Raw genomic sequence first — 15751 nt, forward strand, 5'->3', positions numbered from 1 at the left:
TTAATGGGGTTGAAAGTTGTATACTCTGTGTATATTCTTTTAGCAGTTACTTTTGAAATTTTAGCATGCCTGATTGTGGTAGGCTGAATAATGCTCCCCACTCAAAGGTTTCCATGTCCTATTCCCAGAACCTGTGAAAATGCTACTTTATATGGCTAAAAGGACTTTGAAAATGTGATGGTGTTAAGGATTTTAAGATGGGGAAATCATCCTAGGTTATTTGGGTGAGTCCAATGTAATTACGTGATTTTTTTTTAAGAATTTTTAAAATTTTAATACAGTTCAAATCAGTGTGCAGGGTTCATCTCAGCTTCTTTACTGCCAAACCTGGGGGCAGGGACTGTTTCAGTTTCTCTGCCTACTCTTTGTCTGTGATGACCAAAACGTAAAGATGTCCTCTGCATCGGACTTTAAACTTCACATTATCCTTATTTCTCTTGATCTTGACGGACTTGGCATCCTTTTGCCTGGCTATGAGAAGAAACTCCTTGATTTCTTCAATTTTGCGAGGCGTGGTCACAAGGGGTGCAGGTGAGCGCACAGCAGGCAGCCCGTAGTGGATTACCCCGGATTACCCATCAGAGCCCACATGAATCTTTATACGAGGGAGATAAAAGGGTTAGAGTCAAAAACTGTGATGACAGAAACTGAGAGAAGGACTGCAAGATGCTACCTGGCTGGCTTTCAAGATGGAGGAGGGGATCTGAACCAAGGATACAGACAATGTCTAGAAGGCAGATAAAGCAAGGAAACATTCTTTTCTAGAACCCTCAGCAGGAACACAGCCCTTTTAGACATCTGACTTCCAAAACTATAAGAGAATAAATTTGTGTTGGTTTAAACCACAAAGGATGTAATCTTTGTTACAGCAGCAATTGAAAACTGATATAGTTTTCAAAAAGAGGGTAACAAATACAACAAAATGTGAAAGTGGCTTTGGAACTGAGTAAGGGGTAGACACTGGAAGAGATGTGAGGTATGCAATAGAAAAAAATCCTAAATTGTCTTGAATGGACTGTTAATAGAAATGTGAATGTAAATGATTCTGCCAGTGAATCCCAGAAAGAAATGAGGACTATGGTAGAGAAAGCCTATATTATGTAAGATAATATGTAAACCATCATAAATAGATCATTGATAGAAATATGGTGAGGGCTCAGAGGGAAATGAGGAGCATCGTAGAAAGTGAAGAAAAGGTGATCCTTGTTATACAGTGGCAGAAAATGTAAGTCAATTGTGTGTTCTACAGTTGTGTAGAAATAAGAATTTATAAGTTATGATTTATAAAGGAGATATTTGGCTGAGGAAATTTCCAAGCATGTTAAAGGTTCTACCTGGTTCCTTCTTGGTACTTATGGTAAAATGCAAGAAGAAAAAGACAGATTGAAAAACTAGTAAGAGGAGCACCTGGATGGCTTTCAGTTGAGCATCTGACTCTTGACTTTGGCTCAGATCATGATTCCAGGGTTGTGGGATCCAGGGTTGTGGGATCAAACCCTGTGTTGGGTTCCATGCTGAGCATGGAGGCTGCTAAAGATTTTCTCATGCTCTGCCACTCACGTTCTCTCTTTCTCTAAAAAAAAAAAACAAAAACAAAAACAAACAAAAAACAAACTAGTAAGAAAAAAGGAATCAGGACTGGGTGATTTAGGAAATTTTCAGCCTATCCATATTGCAAAAGATGTTAAAATTAGGAGATTTACTGGCAGGAAAGCATACCTTGGAGAGAAAGCCAAAAGTATGATTGGACAACCTTTTGCAAGTAATAGAACTCTGAAATGAAGACATTATCATTGTTATTACTGGCATTATTTTAAATATTTAATATTATTTAGATTTACTTATATGATTACAAGTTTCTCACCTTCCCACTTATTCTTATATTGCCAGAGTCTTTTTCCCTCCTTCCAAAGTACATCATTCGGAATTCCTTAAGAGAAGGTCTGTTGATAGCAAACTCAGTTTTAACCTGAAGATATCTTTATTTCTCCCTCACCGTTAAAATTAAATTTTACAAAGTAGATGATTCCAGGTTGACAGTTCATGTATATCAGCCTTTTGACTATATTTTCTATTGTCTTATGGTTCCCATCATTGCGAGAAGTTGGCTGTCAGTTGGTTGTCAGTCTAATTGCTGAGTTTTTGAGGCGTTAATTCTCTCTATAGCAGTTCATAGGATCTAACCTTTATTATTATTGTTTTGTAGTTTCACTACAAGGTTTCTAGAAATGAAATTCTTTCTATCTTTCTTGATTAGTTTTTGATAATTTTTGGTTCTTGGATCTGTTGGCTCATCAGTTCTGGAAAATTCTCAGCTATTATCTCTTGTGTTATCTCTCCTCCTGTGGGAAATCAAGTAGACATGTCCTGGGTTAGGAGATTATAGGGAATGCATTGCAAAAACAGCAGAAAACAGCCTCTGGTCTTGCTGAAAACAGAGGCCATGCTTTGCTTATCTAGTTAATGTATTTCCAGGTGGCACTCACTTCACTTAACTAGTAATATATATCTACGTGTTAGGTCCTGCCTATACTCATAAATTCCTTAGGCCATGTTATCACATGGCATATTTTATCCTGTCTTGTTTTTCTGCACATTTTCTATACGTTCTTACTGGCATGTAGCCCACCAATGTATTGCTCATTGTTTCCCTAAAGGTATGCTCAATAAATACGGGAGCTTGTGACTAGCTTGGGAAGACTTCCCTTAGCCCCTCTTTCACCTCTCTTGATTTGCATGGAGTCCTTTCTGCCATTCTCAGCCTTGTTGGACAAAGCCAAAAGCCAAACCCACATCCTCCAACGTCTCTCTCCTCTCTTTTAGCACTTTTGTCAGACTCCTTTTAGACTTTCTTACTCTATCCTTTGTACTCTGTGATATTCTTAAATATGCTCAGTCCCCTCATGTCTCTGTACAAGTCTCTCTTCCCGTTCATTAATTCTCCATTCAATTATGTCTATTTTGCTGTTTAATCCACCCATTGAGTTTTTTACTGAAATTATTATGTTTTAATTTACAGAAGTTTTATTTTGTCCATTTTTTAATGTTTATTTATGTATTTATTTTGAGAGAGAGAGAGAGAGAGAGCAGAAGCAGGGGAGGGGCAGAGAGAGGGAGAGAGGGAGAGAGAGAATCCCAAGCAGGCTCTGCACTGGCAGCACAGAGCCTGAAGTGGGGCTTGAACCCACAAACCATGAGATCATGACCTGAGCCGAAATCAAGAGTCAGAGTAACTGACTGAACCACAAGGTGTCCCTATTTTGTCCGTTTTCAAATTTGGTCAATCATTTGATAGTCTCTCATTTTTTTAAAAACATTTCATATATAATAAACATATCCTATGCTTAACAATTCCAATATATATGTCCTTGGAGGCTTAAATCTATTATTTATTATTTCTGTGGACATTCCCTTACAGTGGCTTTTTTCCTCACATGTGTAGAATTTTATACTATGAGCCAGTATATTCTTGGCCTTATTCTGTGGCAATACTGAAGGGACTAAGTTGATATGCTCTCCTTCAGGAAAGATCTCCATTTTCTCTTTCTGGGCATGAGTAGAAATAGAGTAGTCAAGGATTACCAACCTGGTACCACTTTAATTAAAACCTTCAGGGGTGCCTTGGTTGAGCACCCAACTCTTGATTTTGGCTCAGGTCATGATCTCATAGTTTGTGAGCTTAAGCCCTGCATCAGGCTCTGCACTGATAGCCCAGAGCCTGCTCAGGATTCTCCCTCTCCCTCTCCCTCTGCCTCTCCCTGGTTTATGCTTTTGCTCTCTCACTCTCTCTCAAGATGAATAAACATAAAAAAATAAAAATAAAAATAAACCTTCAGTACCTGTGTTTGGATAATACTTCTCAAAGAAATTCTCAAAGAAAACTGTTATTTTCTTCTTTTTCTTCCTTTTTTTCTCATCATGGAAATAGATGTCCTTACAGACTCCCTTTGTTGACCAGTGGATTTTTTACTTCTAGTATATTTATTTGCTAGGGGTCTAGCCCCTTCAAGAATTCTAGCTTAATGAAGGGGTCTCAGTTTTGTACAACTCATGGTATAATATCCTATTAATCTGTGGTATATTTATCCTCAAAGTTCTAGAACTCTGACTCTACACTTCCAGGGTTCAAGTTCTGTCTCTATCACTTATGGTGTGACCATGGACAAGTTACCTAACTTCTCTGTGCTTCAGTTTCCTCTTCTATAAAATGGATATTGATAATAGTTCCTCTTTCATAGGACTGTTACAAGGAATAAATGAACTGATATGAGTAAAATGCTTGGAACAGTGCCTGAGCCATAGTGCTCAAAAAGTGCTTCCTTTGGGTATTAGCATGTGCCTCCAGGTTGATTTAAGGCTCACTTACTCAGTTTCAGCTCATTGAACTTTTTAAAAATGATCTTGAGGATTCCTGTATTTTTTTTTCAAACTGAGCAGCACTGAAAAGACTGTTTGTAATAATTTATCCAGAATCTAGTTTAACTTGTTATAATTTACCCAGATTCTAGTTGAAAAGAGTATTTGTTACAGTTTATCTGGAATCTAGTTGAATAGCCTAGTAGGAAGGCCATGACTTAGTCCCTGTGCTGTGGAGACTGAAATGAAGGGAGCATCCCAAAGGAGTTTCAAGGCTGTGCCAGGGACCCCAGGTCCCTGAATATTTCGAGCTTTCCAGGAATAGGAAAGGTTAACATAGAATAACAAAGGGCTGCTTTGTTCTAGGTTCTCTTTAGAGGCATGACCATGAGCCCCACTTTCTGTTCCAGTGGAAACCCTCTCCCAACTGCTTTGACAACCCCCAGGGGAATGGCTACTTCGTTCTTTCCCCTGTACTTAGGCAGCACACAATCATCTATTACAACATGTGCATTATTTTACCTCATTCAACCTTATATCCTTAGCACATAGCAGTTCTCAATAAATGTTAAATGCATGAGTGAACATATGAAAGAAAAAGACAATGGAAAAAATAACATGTATGAAGGATGGGCTCTTTCTCTGATTTAACAGTAAAGGTAGAGACATCTGGCTGGCTCAGTCAGAACAGCATGCGACTCTTGCAATCTTGAGTTCAAGCCCCACATTAGGTGTAGAGATTACTTAAACAAATAAAACTTTTAAAAATAATAATAAAAAGGTAAAAGTAAAGGTGAAACTTCACCCACAACTTTTCAACATGCTAAATCTTCATGAACAAGCCAATTGATCAATATTGTTTAAAGACATAAAGGTAAATAGCTGAACAAAAAGCAAAAGCATTAAAATTGGTTGCTTCTGAGAAATGAAACCAATGAAAACTGAGTCAGTGATCTATTGTTTTTTAAAAACCCTCTGTACTATTTGATTTTTAACCATGCCCAATTTTATTTTTTACTATGTATATCTTGAAAACAATTGAAATATTTAAAAACAAGTATTAGCCAATTTTGGACCTGTTGGAAAAAAAAGCATCCAGCAGTACGTTTGACCTTATGAGGTTTAGTACAGTCCTTTATTTTATTTTTAAATTTAGTACCCAGAGTCCCGATTACCAAAGAGTTGATGACTCAAAGACAAGTTGACAAATAAACAGAATTCTGAACTTTAATAGGGCAGCTCCAGTGGACCTAGACGGAGCCGAGTAGGCCTACTGACTGGTGCCAGAAGGGGCAACGTAAATCAATTAACTCCATGGTTTTTATGGAGATCTCTTGATACCGAAACTTCTTTCTTCTTTACGTGCTTCTCCTCTGATCCTGTGGAGATGAAAATTGACATCCATAGTCATATTCTACCAAAAGAATGGCCAGATCTAAAAAAGGTAATGGTGGTTAATTTACTGAATTATTTCTGGAACTTTTCCAGGGTTTCTTACTGCTTCTACTACAGATCTATCTCTTCTTTGGGGAATTAGATGTTAAGTTTCTCTGCTCTAGGAGTGATGTAAACTTATTTGCTATCTCTGATTTCTTAGTTTTTAAAAATGACTTTTACATTTGTTTTGAAAGAACACTGATCAAAGAAATAAGTGCCTTCTCAAAATCCCCTTTTCCCCTCAAATGAAGCATTCTTTAAAATTTCTGGCCAATTTAAGTCAGGCAGTTTTACTTCCATTTAAATCACATATTCAGCTGCTTGGAAGATACGTGCCAACTACAGAATTTAAAGTTACAGTTTCAAGTAAAAGACTATTAAAAAATGGAATGTGATAGGCTTCCAGGACTTCTAAAACACATCTCCTTTCCAAAATGTTTAAAATAAGTTTTAGAAGCACCAAGACATAGCTTTGTGGAATTTTTTTTTTAAAGTCTATTTTAGGACACTGTCTGAAACCTTTCCTTTTGATGTTCTTTAAGCTGTAAATCCTTGTTATGAAGTAGAGAGTAGGAACATCAAAAAAACCCTAGAGAAAATGACATGAAGCCTTTGTACAATGAGTGTCTCTTTCTCTGTATTTCTCAAAAGAGGGAAATTTCCTTTTGTCATTAAGAACTTTTGAATGAATACTAAAAGAAGGAGGTGGAAACATGAAAGAAATTTACAATTGGCTTGAGTTTTATTCAGGCTAAGTATCAGGTTTTATTCAATCTTCAGCCTTCTCTAGTATTTTCATGCCACTGATAATGTTTCATCATTTTTGTCCCAAGTGGAGGAAAATGAATTAACCCAAACTCTAATTAAAATATGGTTTATTGTGCAAGCAAGTGAAACTATTTTTTTCTCCTAGTTGTCTCCTGGGAGAATGTTAATCTTATTTCTTCGTCCTTTGGCATTTTAAGTAAGATAGATGGTAGACATTTTAGACTGAAAAATACAAATGATGCTGAACCATCTTTGAAAGGGTTTTCTGCTATAGCAGGTAGTGAAAACTAACTGCACCAACTGACCCTCCAGAAGGGGTCTAAGTGCCTACTTGGGAACTTGCTACTCTGAATGCTACTGTCCTCATCATGTTTTATTAAAGTGTAAACACCACTTCATCAAGATTAGTGATGAAGACCCCTAGCAGCCTTAAAAGGTACCTCTTCTTTGCTGAAGGGGGAAAACTTCCTACCTAGTATCCTGTGCCACAATTCCACCTCCTGTTATCTGCCTCCCACCTGGAAGCCTGCCTCCAGTTTGAGCAAAGAAGTTCTCACCAAAAGCTGATAATTTCTAGGTGCCCTCACCTAATGCAGGGCCCTAAAGGCAATGTTAAATCTGCTTAGGAAGCTGAAAGATACAGAGCTCAGGGAGGCTATAACCATAAATGTGTGCCCTCGAGACTTCCCAAGCACACTTGCTGCTGGCTCTTTTTCCCCCTTCTCCTTCTTAACGTCTACCTGTCCCCTCAAAAGAGGGGAGGGGCATTTGTCCCAATAAACCAGGCTAGTAGTCTCACATGCTGTAAGCAGATAACTGATACACTTAATAACATTGATGACATAATGATAGTAATAATAACAACCATTATACTCTTATACTTCCAGGGAGCAATATATATATTTGATTCACATAAAATCATGTGAATTGCAGATAAAATTTATATTATTAACCTCACTGGACCAATCAGGTAACTGAGACTCAGAAATGAGCCTAGAATCCCAGAGCTATATGGAACCATGGTGGTCCCTCTTTCCCCCAGTGCCTTTCTCGACACCAGACTGTTCCCCAATTCCCCACACTCAATAAACCCATGGAGGGCCTTGTCAAAGGGTCATTGGAACCTGACTTCAACCCACAGGTCAAGCAAGTGGATCTGACATGTGATAGAAGTTTTCATTTGATTGCAGGTAGGCCAGTGATGAAATAACCAGCAGAAAACAGTTCTATGCTTTCAAACTGGGAGGAGTGAGATAAATAAATAGACATGTAAATAGTGCTAGTATCCTTCTCCCTCTCTCCCAGTCTATATTGTCACAGTAAAGTGAGTATTAAAGTGATGTTAGGCAAGAGCACAATTTCCTTGGTATTCAGGCAGTTCAATAATTACAGTAGATTTTCCTTTGTCTTCAAATTGTTTCTTAATGGGTAAAATATTATTTCAATACATCAGTCTCTGATCTTTTCTCATCACGTTTTCAAACTTCCCAATAAAAGAATGAAAAGAAGCCAGTACTAGTTTTATTTTAGAAGATGAAGTCTCTTTGGAAGAACTAGTATCTGTTTTCCAACTTGCCTTTCCTCATTAAACATTAATGGACACACCTCAATAACCTTGGCCTCTTACTCCAGTGAAGAAACAGAAAAGCAGAATCAACATTCCTGGATTGATAATTAACTAATGATTACAAAGGATTAGGATTTGAGAAATGTTTCCATTTTCACTTGCTAATGATGACGTTACTCAGACTTACAGTTAAGATCCTTAGGGGGCAAAATCTATCTGAGGTGGAAAGAGCATATTCAGGAGGTTCTTGATTAAATTGTTTCTGATGAATCAAGAGACCCACTCTCTGCTGTCATAAACAGGAGGATGGTGGACCAAGGAACCATGGTGAATGTTGTTTCAGGTTGATCCACAATGAGATTATTCACAGCAACAACGATGATGATAAGGTCATGGCTTTCTCCTTCAGCAAGACTTTATGGACCACCTACTATGTGCCCAATAGTAGGATTTGCAAAGATTCTCCTAGTTTTAAATGGGGTCAAAAGTTCTGGCCTTTACTTTAAAAAAACTATATACTTACATCTTTTTTTCATTAGCAATGATTTAATTACACTTGATCATTGTAAGGTTATAGGAGTCAAAATCCCAGACATAGCCTGACTTTCAAACAACCCCTCTGAGGAAATAGATACCTGTTTTTATCACACAGGAGGTTCCTTATTCACCTCATGGAAGTATGAGGTCCCCAAGACAGTAAAAATGCCATTCAGTTCATCCACCTCTGATTCATACAAACCAATTTCAGAAACACATTTTTTGTATATAAAACTGAATTCCCTTGAATTTTTTAGTTTGGTTTTTTATTGTCGTGCCCTTAAATGCCTATGGGATACTGGTCATTGTCAGTCAAACATTTTCAGAAAGTAAATGCTTCTAGGCATATGCTCTCATCACAACTCTCAAGGTCATAAATTTCACACCCCAAGCTTTGTTCAACCTAGGATGACAGCTGTGGAACTATGTAGAGCCTGGATTGGAGCAGCTGCCCTAAATAGGTTACGCCTTTGCAGGGGGCTTAGGAGAAGCACAGAGTATTCAAATTTTGTGCTTCCCAAGAAAGGGGAAGGAGGAACACAGGGTGACACACCTAAGGATAAAATAGACTGTCACCACTATGCTACCCCCAGTGCTGTCCATCTGCCACCCCCACCACCGCCAAGCTCACCAGCACAACCATCACCACTACCACCTCACAACCTCTCCCATTGCCAATACCGCCACTGCCATCCCTACAAACACCACAACCATCGCCATCACCACCTTTGTCACCACCTCTTCCACCTCCAGCACCACCAATGCCACTGTCACCACCATCATGATCACTGTTTGCATTGATGAGGCCCTTTCTATAAGCAGGGTCTGGAGTCAGTAGCTTTCTATGAATTTTATCTTAATGAATTCCCATAAAACCCTATGTCACAGCTACAGCTATCAGCCTCATTTTACACATAAGGAAACAGTGACTTTGAGATGCTAAGTTACCCCAACAAAGCCAATGATAATAGAAGTGGTTTGTCACGTGTGACAAGATCCCTTTGTTCTGCCTCCCTCTGCCTTTCTGTTCTTCCTCCAATCGAATACTTTAGTCTGCTAGCTTACAGGTTAAAGTTCCTTAGCAAATTAACAAAATGTAAGAAAAAGACTGAGGAAAGAGGGAACAGAGAAGGAAAGAAGAAAAGGAAAGAAGGAAATAAGAAAACAAAACTTTTCTTCTACAGTAAAGTGAAATTTCAATGGCAAATTTTAATTTGAGAGAAAGTTTGTTTACTCTAAAATGTAACTGGTTGAGGCTTTATTCCACCCCCTCCTCCAATATACATCTCTCAGCAGCTTTAGCCAGGAGAAGACAATGGGGGAAGCACTATGGTATCAAATGCATGAAAGGAGGAGAGTGGGTGGAGGGGTGCAGGCAAAGGAGAAACTGGGTACGGAGGAGAAGCTAAGGCCCCTGGTGAATAGTTTCTTCTGCATGCCCACCCTACTACTCCAGGTCCCCTATTGTCACTTAGGAAGGAGGCAGGTAGACTTTCAGAGCTAATATGATTATTTGGAGTTAGAACTCAAGAACAGATCTTATGCCAAGGTAGAATAAAGCTCGTACAGAATTGACCAAATCTTAAATCTGACTGGAGTCCCTGGTCACAGACACAGAGACATACAAACACCCTTTTGCTGTAGGCGCAGACCTCCCCTCTCAGTCTGGAGGTGAGAGGGCTGCTAGGAAGAGGACCTGCCAAGACCTGACTCCCTGAAGACAACTTCCCTGTAGCATGGCATAAGAACCAACCACTGTTATCTGGTCTCATCCAACTACAACAAGCAAGAAGTTGAGCTAATGTTCAAGTTCCCTACCCATAACTACTGACCAGAGTGTTGATAAGCTTCTCACACCATTGTTTCTGGCCAAATACCTTCTCTTCCTCCATCAAGAGGCACTCATCTGAAGCATGGAAATACAGAACATTGGAAGTTACTCTCCAATATGATCCCAGACTATCTTGTCAACCTCCCTCCTTAGACACCACCTAACCCAAGTTGTGCTTTTCCCGACTCCCAAAGACCTTGTGTGTTACTCAACCACAGCAGGTCTCACACACCATTACCCTTTAACACTTGCCAGCCCAGCCCCACATGTTCAAGCCTGTGTTCCACACAGGCTGGAAGTGTCCTTTTATTTTCTCTGCCCTAGTAAGGCTGGTTAAGTGTGGGGGTTCCTTGAGGGTTTGAAGAATGAATGAACAAAATGAGATTTTATTTATTTGTTTGTTTTAGAATAGGGGATTTTTAAAAGTTTATTCATTTATTTTGAGAGAGAGAAAGAGAGAGAGCATAAGTGGGAGGGGGCAGAGAGAAAGGGAGAGAGAGAATCCCAAGCAGACTCCACACTATCAGCACAGAGCCCAATGCGGGGTTCAAACCCATCAACTGCCAAGATCATGACCTGAGCTGAAATCAAGAGTTCAACCAACTGAGCCACCCAGGCATTCCATGAACAAGTACCTTTTAATGTTAATCCTCATGTATTTATTTTTTAATTTTTTTAAATGTTTATATTTGAGAGACAGAGAGAGAGAGACAGTGCGCAAGCAGGGGAGGGGCAGAGAGAGAAGGAGCCTGAAGCAGGCTCCAGGCTCTGAGATGTCAGCACAGAGCCGGACGCAGGGCTCAAACCCAGGAACCTCGAGATCATGACTGGAGCCTAAGTTGGACACTCAACTGACTGAGGCACCCAGGTGCCCTGATGTTAATCCTCATTTAAAAACTGCAACCTAGGGGTGCCTGGGTGGCTCAGTCGGTTGGGCGTCCGACTTCGGCTCAGGTCATGATTTCACGGTCCATGAGTTTCAGCCTCGCGTCGGGCTCTGTGCTGATGGCTCAGAGCCTGGAGCCTGTTTTAGATTCTGTGTCTCCCTCTCTCTCTGACACTCCCCTGTTCATGCTCTGTCTCTGTCTCAAAAATAAATAAAACGTTAAAAAAATTTTTTTAAATAAAAAAATAAAAATAAATAAAAATTGCAACCTAGATAAAACTAGCATTTCTATGATACACAATTTTCTTCCTGAATAAATATATTTGAGGGAAAATAGTAAATTGACTTAAATATCAATATCGAAAAAGTGATACATGGGTGTCAGGGCAGAAAATGGGAAGGTCCTAACCTGAAAGATTGGAGCTCAGGACCCTCTGCCACAGGGATACCCCTTTATTGCAGTCATCCCTATTTTGTTCCTCCAGCCTGACTGTGCTTCTCCTCCACAGAGATTCGGCTATGGAGGCTGGGTGCAGCTCCAACATCACAGCAAGGTGAGTTTCTCCAAAGTGTGTATGTACCTTGGACCAGGGACATCCTGAGCCTGAGACGTTCTTGCAGGCAGGCCTCCATGGACCTCAACTCAGGTCCTCTTACTGACTTTGTAGTAGGCAAGGGAGCAGCACTGAGTTTCTCAAAATGACTAGGAAAAATGAGGGTGACTTCAAAGAGCGGGATTTAGGAAACTAAAATTGCAATTTGAGAAGCCATTAAGAAATCTTTTTTTTTCCTTTCTTTTTTTTTTCCCTCCGCCCTAGAATCAATTTTAGCATTTATTGCTCTGCCTCAAGGAAGAAAGGTGGGCTCCTTCCATAGGTTATTACATTATATTAAGGCCAACCAAATAAATAGCACAGTTTAAGTTTGAGCACAAGCTGGAGAAATTAAACACCGGAGACAAGGAGGAGAAAAAGCCATCGCTATTAAGGGTTGAGTTTGGTAAGAGGAAAAAAAAGCAAGAGGAGGAAGGGCTGGGGCAAAGCATTCTGCAAATAACGAGGCCCACCTAAAAGTGAGCTGAAGTCTAGCCCTGCACACAGGTCAGGACTGACTTCACTTTCAGAGGCATCTTCTGCTCTGGTGGAGCTCAGAGGGAACATTCCTGAGCTTCCCGCTAGACATAGACAGGCCCTGGGAGCAGGCCCTGGAGGAATTGTGGTCTGGGAGGACGCAGTTACCATGTGCAGAGGTAACTTGGGAGGAATGTAAATTTGGGGGTCTCACCCCAGATCTACCAACTCAGGGACTCTGAGGGTCAGGATGGCAATCTGTGTTTTGACAAGCCCTGGGGATTCTGAGAACCACTGGCTTAGACATTCATTCACTTACTCACTGATTTATATTGACTCCTATTTTGCGTTAGGCCCACCAGTCTAGACACCAGGAATATGCTGGTGAACCAGTCTGAGACACTTGCTGCCCTCATGGTGCTCAAATTCTAGGGGATGACAAATGTGACCACTACAGAGAATGGAATGAAAAACAGTGCTGTGGTTGCGAGTGACTGGGGAAGATTCACTGGGCTGGCTGCTCAGGGAGCCAGCTAAGACTTAGAGGACAGGAAGGAAAAGCCTGGGCAAGTGTCCCTGGATGAGGAATAGCAGTTGCAAAGCCCACCAAATGAGAAAGAGCTGTGTTCAAGGAACAGAAAGGAAGGGAATATGGCTGAAATGTAGTCAAAGAGGGAGACGATAGAAAATGAGATTGGTGAGGTAGGCAGGGGCAAGGTCATGGAGGGATGCTGGGGACATGCTGCAGAGTCTGGATTTATTCTCAATGCACAGATGCTCTGGAGGGTCTTAATGGCTTAAAAAGACCACCTTGATGACTCTGTGGAAAATGAACAGAGACAGGCAGAGTTTAGGGAGCCAAGGGGTGTGAAGAAGCCAGAAAGGTGGGTAGAAGCCTCATCAGACGGGGTCTTGAAGAACAGGTGTAGGCCTTTGTACTTGATCCTGAAGGCAGTGGAGAATAAAGAGTTTTGAACATCAGAATCTCTGGGGTGGCTCGTTTTCACCTTCATTAAAGAATGCCCACTAAGTGCTGGTTTAGACACTGTGCTACACTCCTCCCATTAAAAGTGCTAGTTCTACCCCAGGAGCTGATGATCTCAGCTGGCCTCAAATCTGCCTAAGGAAGAGAACAGTCTGGGTGGAGCTGATTTCAAGGCTACTGAGAAGCCCCAAATGCAGGACTGGGAAGTCTGTGATTGGTTTTGAAGTCCAGTTTGTAACCTTGGTACTGCATTTGAATGACTTTCATTTCATTTTGTTTTTATGTCAAGAGATTCATAAACAGGGGCGCCTGGGTGGCTCAGTCGGTTGAGTGTCTGACTTCGGTTCAGGTCATTATCTTGCGGTCTGTGAGTTTGAGCCCCACATCAGGCTCTGTGCTGACAGCTCAGAGCCTGGAGCCTGTTTCGGATTCTATGCCTCCCTCTTTCTCTGCCCCTCCCCTGCTCATGCTCTGTCTCTCTCTCTCTCTCTCAGTCAAAACTAAATAAAACATTAAAAAATTAAAAAAAAAGAGATTCATAAACAGTAAATCTCCTAAAGAAAACAGGAACGAAAACATTTCATATCTACCACCTACATATTTCCAGCAAAATTGGATACAATTAAATAGAACAAACAGTAACACTCTTCTTCCCTCTCAAAAACAAATCAAAACACAACAGAACCGGATCTGTATTTTTCATAATTATAGTGGTCAGGGATTACAGTCACTGGAAAAACAACTTGCAAATGTAAATAAATATGGAAATTAGGCTAAGCAATGAGAAAATCCAGTATTTGGTAGTTGAAATTTCTTTCTGTTCTCCCACATTCTTTTGAACAAATATTTTGTAGCCCCCATGACTGATTTACCTCGGAGACTCTTGTCCTCTGAAAAATCTTTCCAAAACATTTCTCTGGTCTTCCCCATGTGTTTGTCTTCTTAACCTTTGGTTTTTCATTGCTCTTGGAATGAATCGAGCTTTGTTCACAACTGAAACACACCATTTGTCATTTGGCTGAGTATTTATAAAAGTATAGGTAGCAAGTCAGTTTGTATGGCCTCCTTTCAGAGCCGGTGGGGGGAGAACACCTGGGAGCATTTCAGAGGGTAGGCATGGGGTCCTTTACAAATCCTTGGGTCAGAAGCATCAAGAACATCCACTGAGTGCTTTTCAGGCCCTTGGGAATACAATACAGACATGCGTGCACATGCACATACACACATACACATTATTTCTATCTGTTTAGCATTTTCACACATACTATTCTGCGTGATCTCATTAGGTTCCTGCTCTCAAGATTATTTCCCCCATAAAGAAAAACCTGGAGCACCTGGGTGGCTCAGTCAGTTGAGTGTCTGACTTTGGCTCAGGTTGCAATCTTGTGGTTCTTGATTTTGAGCCCCACATTGGGTTCTGCTGTCAGTATAGAGCCCATTTCAGATCCTGTCTCTCACTCTCTCTGCCCCTCCCCTACCCATGCTCTATCTCAAAATAAATAAACATTAGAAAGAAAGAAAGAAAGAAAGAAAGAAAGAAAGAAAGAAAGAAAGGAAGGAAGGAAGGAAGGAAGGAAGGAAGGAAGGAAGGAAGGAAGGAAGGAAGGAAGGAAGGAAGGAAGGAAGGAAGGAAGGAAGGAAGAGAGGGAAGAAGGAACGAAGGAAGGAAGGAAGGAAGGAAGGAAGGAAGGAAGGAAGGAAGGAAGGCAGGCAGGCCTACCCAGTTTTTCGCCTGGGTCCCAAGCTCAGGACCTTCCATCCCTATACAGCTGAGATGCATTCATCCTCCTGCTGTGGATGTGTTCTCCATTCTGGAAGCTCCCAGAACCCCATGCTATTGGGATTCTTTGGAGGCTTTCTCATGTAGACATGTTCAATTATTAACTCCATTTCTAGAAGTGGTGGGAGGACTGGAAATTCTAAGCTTCTCATCATGGCTTGGTCTTTCTGATGACCAGCTGCCATCCAGGAGCCATCCAGGAGTCTACTCAGAGTCACATCAATAGAACAAAAGATGCTCCTGGTGCTCTACCACTTAGGAATTAATGAGGGTTTTAGCAGCCCTAAGTCAGGGGTTCAAAGACCAAATGTTAAAGTAAGAGATGCTCCTAGGGTTCTTATTACTTAAGAAATTACAAGGGTTTCGGGAGCTTTGTGCCAGGAACCAGGGGCAGAGACCAATAAATATTTTTTCTATTATCTCTCATTCTGTCACTGGGGAGCCAGGAAGCCACTCAAGTGGATAAAGAACACACAGCTCACCCTGCTTCAGATTCTGTCTCCCTCTCTCTGTCTCTGTCCCTCCCCAGCTCAT

General features: G+C 40.7%; 1 protein-coding gene and 1 pseudogene across 2 annotated transcripts in view; one reads left to right on the top strand and one right to left on the bottom strand.

Annotated features, from left to right (window-relative positions):
* Positions 1–247: 247 nt before the first annotated feature.
* Positions 248–571, bottom strand: LOC109503039 (annotated as a pseudogene).
* Positions 572–5665: 5094 nt separating this feature from the next.
* ACMSD (aminocarboxymuconate semialdehyde decarboxylase) overlaps positions 5666–15751 on the top strand; it is a 56102-nt gene continuing 46016 nt past the window's right edge. For both annotated transcript variants that reach the window (XM_023259276.2, XM_023259275.2), the window contains exons 1-2: positions 5666–5800; positions 11892–11936. In XM_023259276.2, coding sequence (XP_023115044.2) covers positions 5744–5800; positions 11892–11936 — 102 coding nt within the window. In that variant the 5' untranslated portion in view covers positions 5666–5743. The remainder of the gene's footprint in view (positions 5801–11891; positions 11937–15751) is intronic.

The sequence above is a fragment of the Felis catus genome, chromosome C1 (assembly GCF_018350175.1).
Source record: "Felis catus isolate Fca126 chromosome C1, F.catus_Fca126_mat1.0, whole genome shotgun sequence".
Classification (NCBI taxonomy): domain Eukaryota; kingdom Metazoa; phylum Chordata; class Mammalia; order Carnivora; family Felidae; genus Felis; species Felis catus.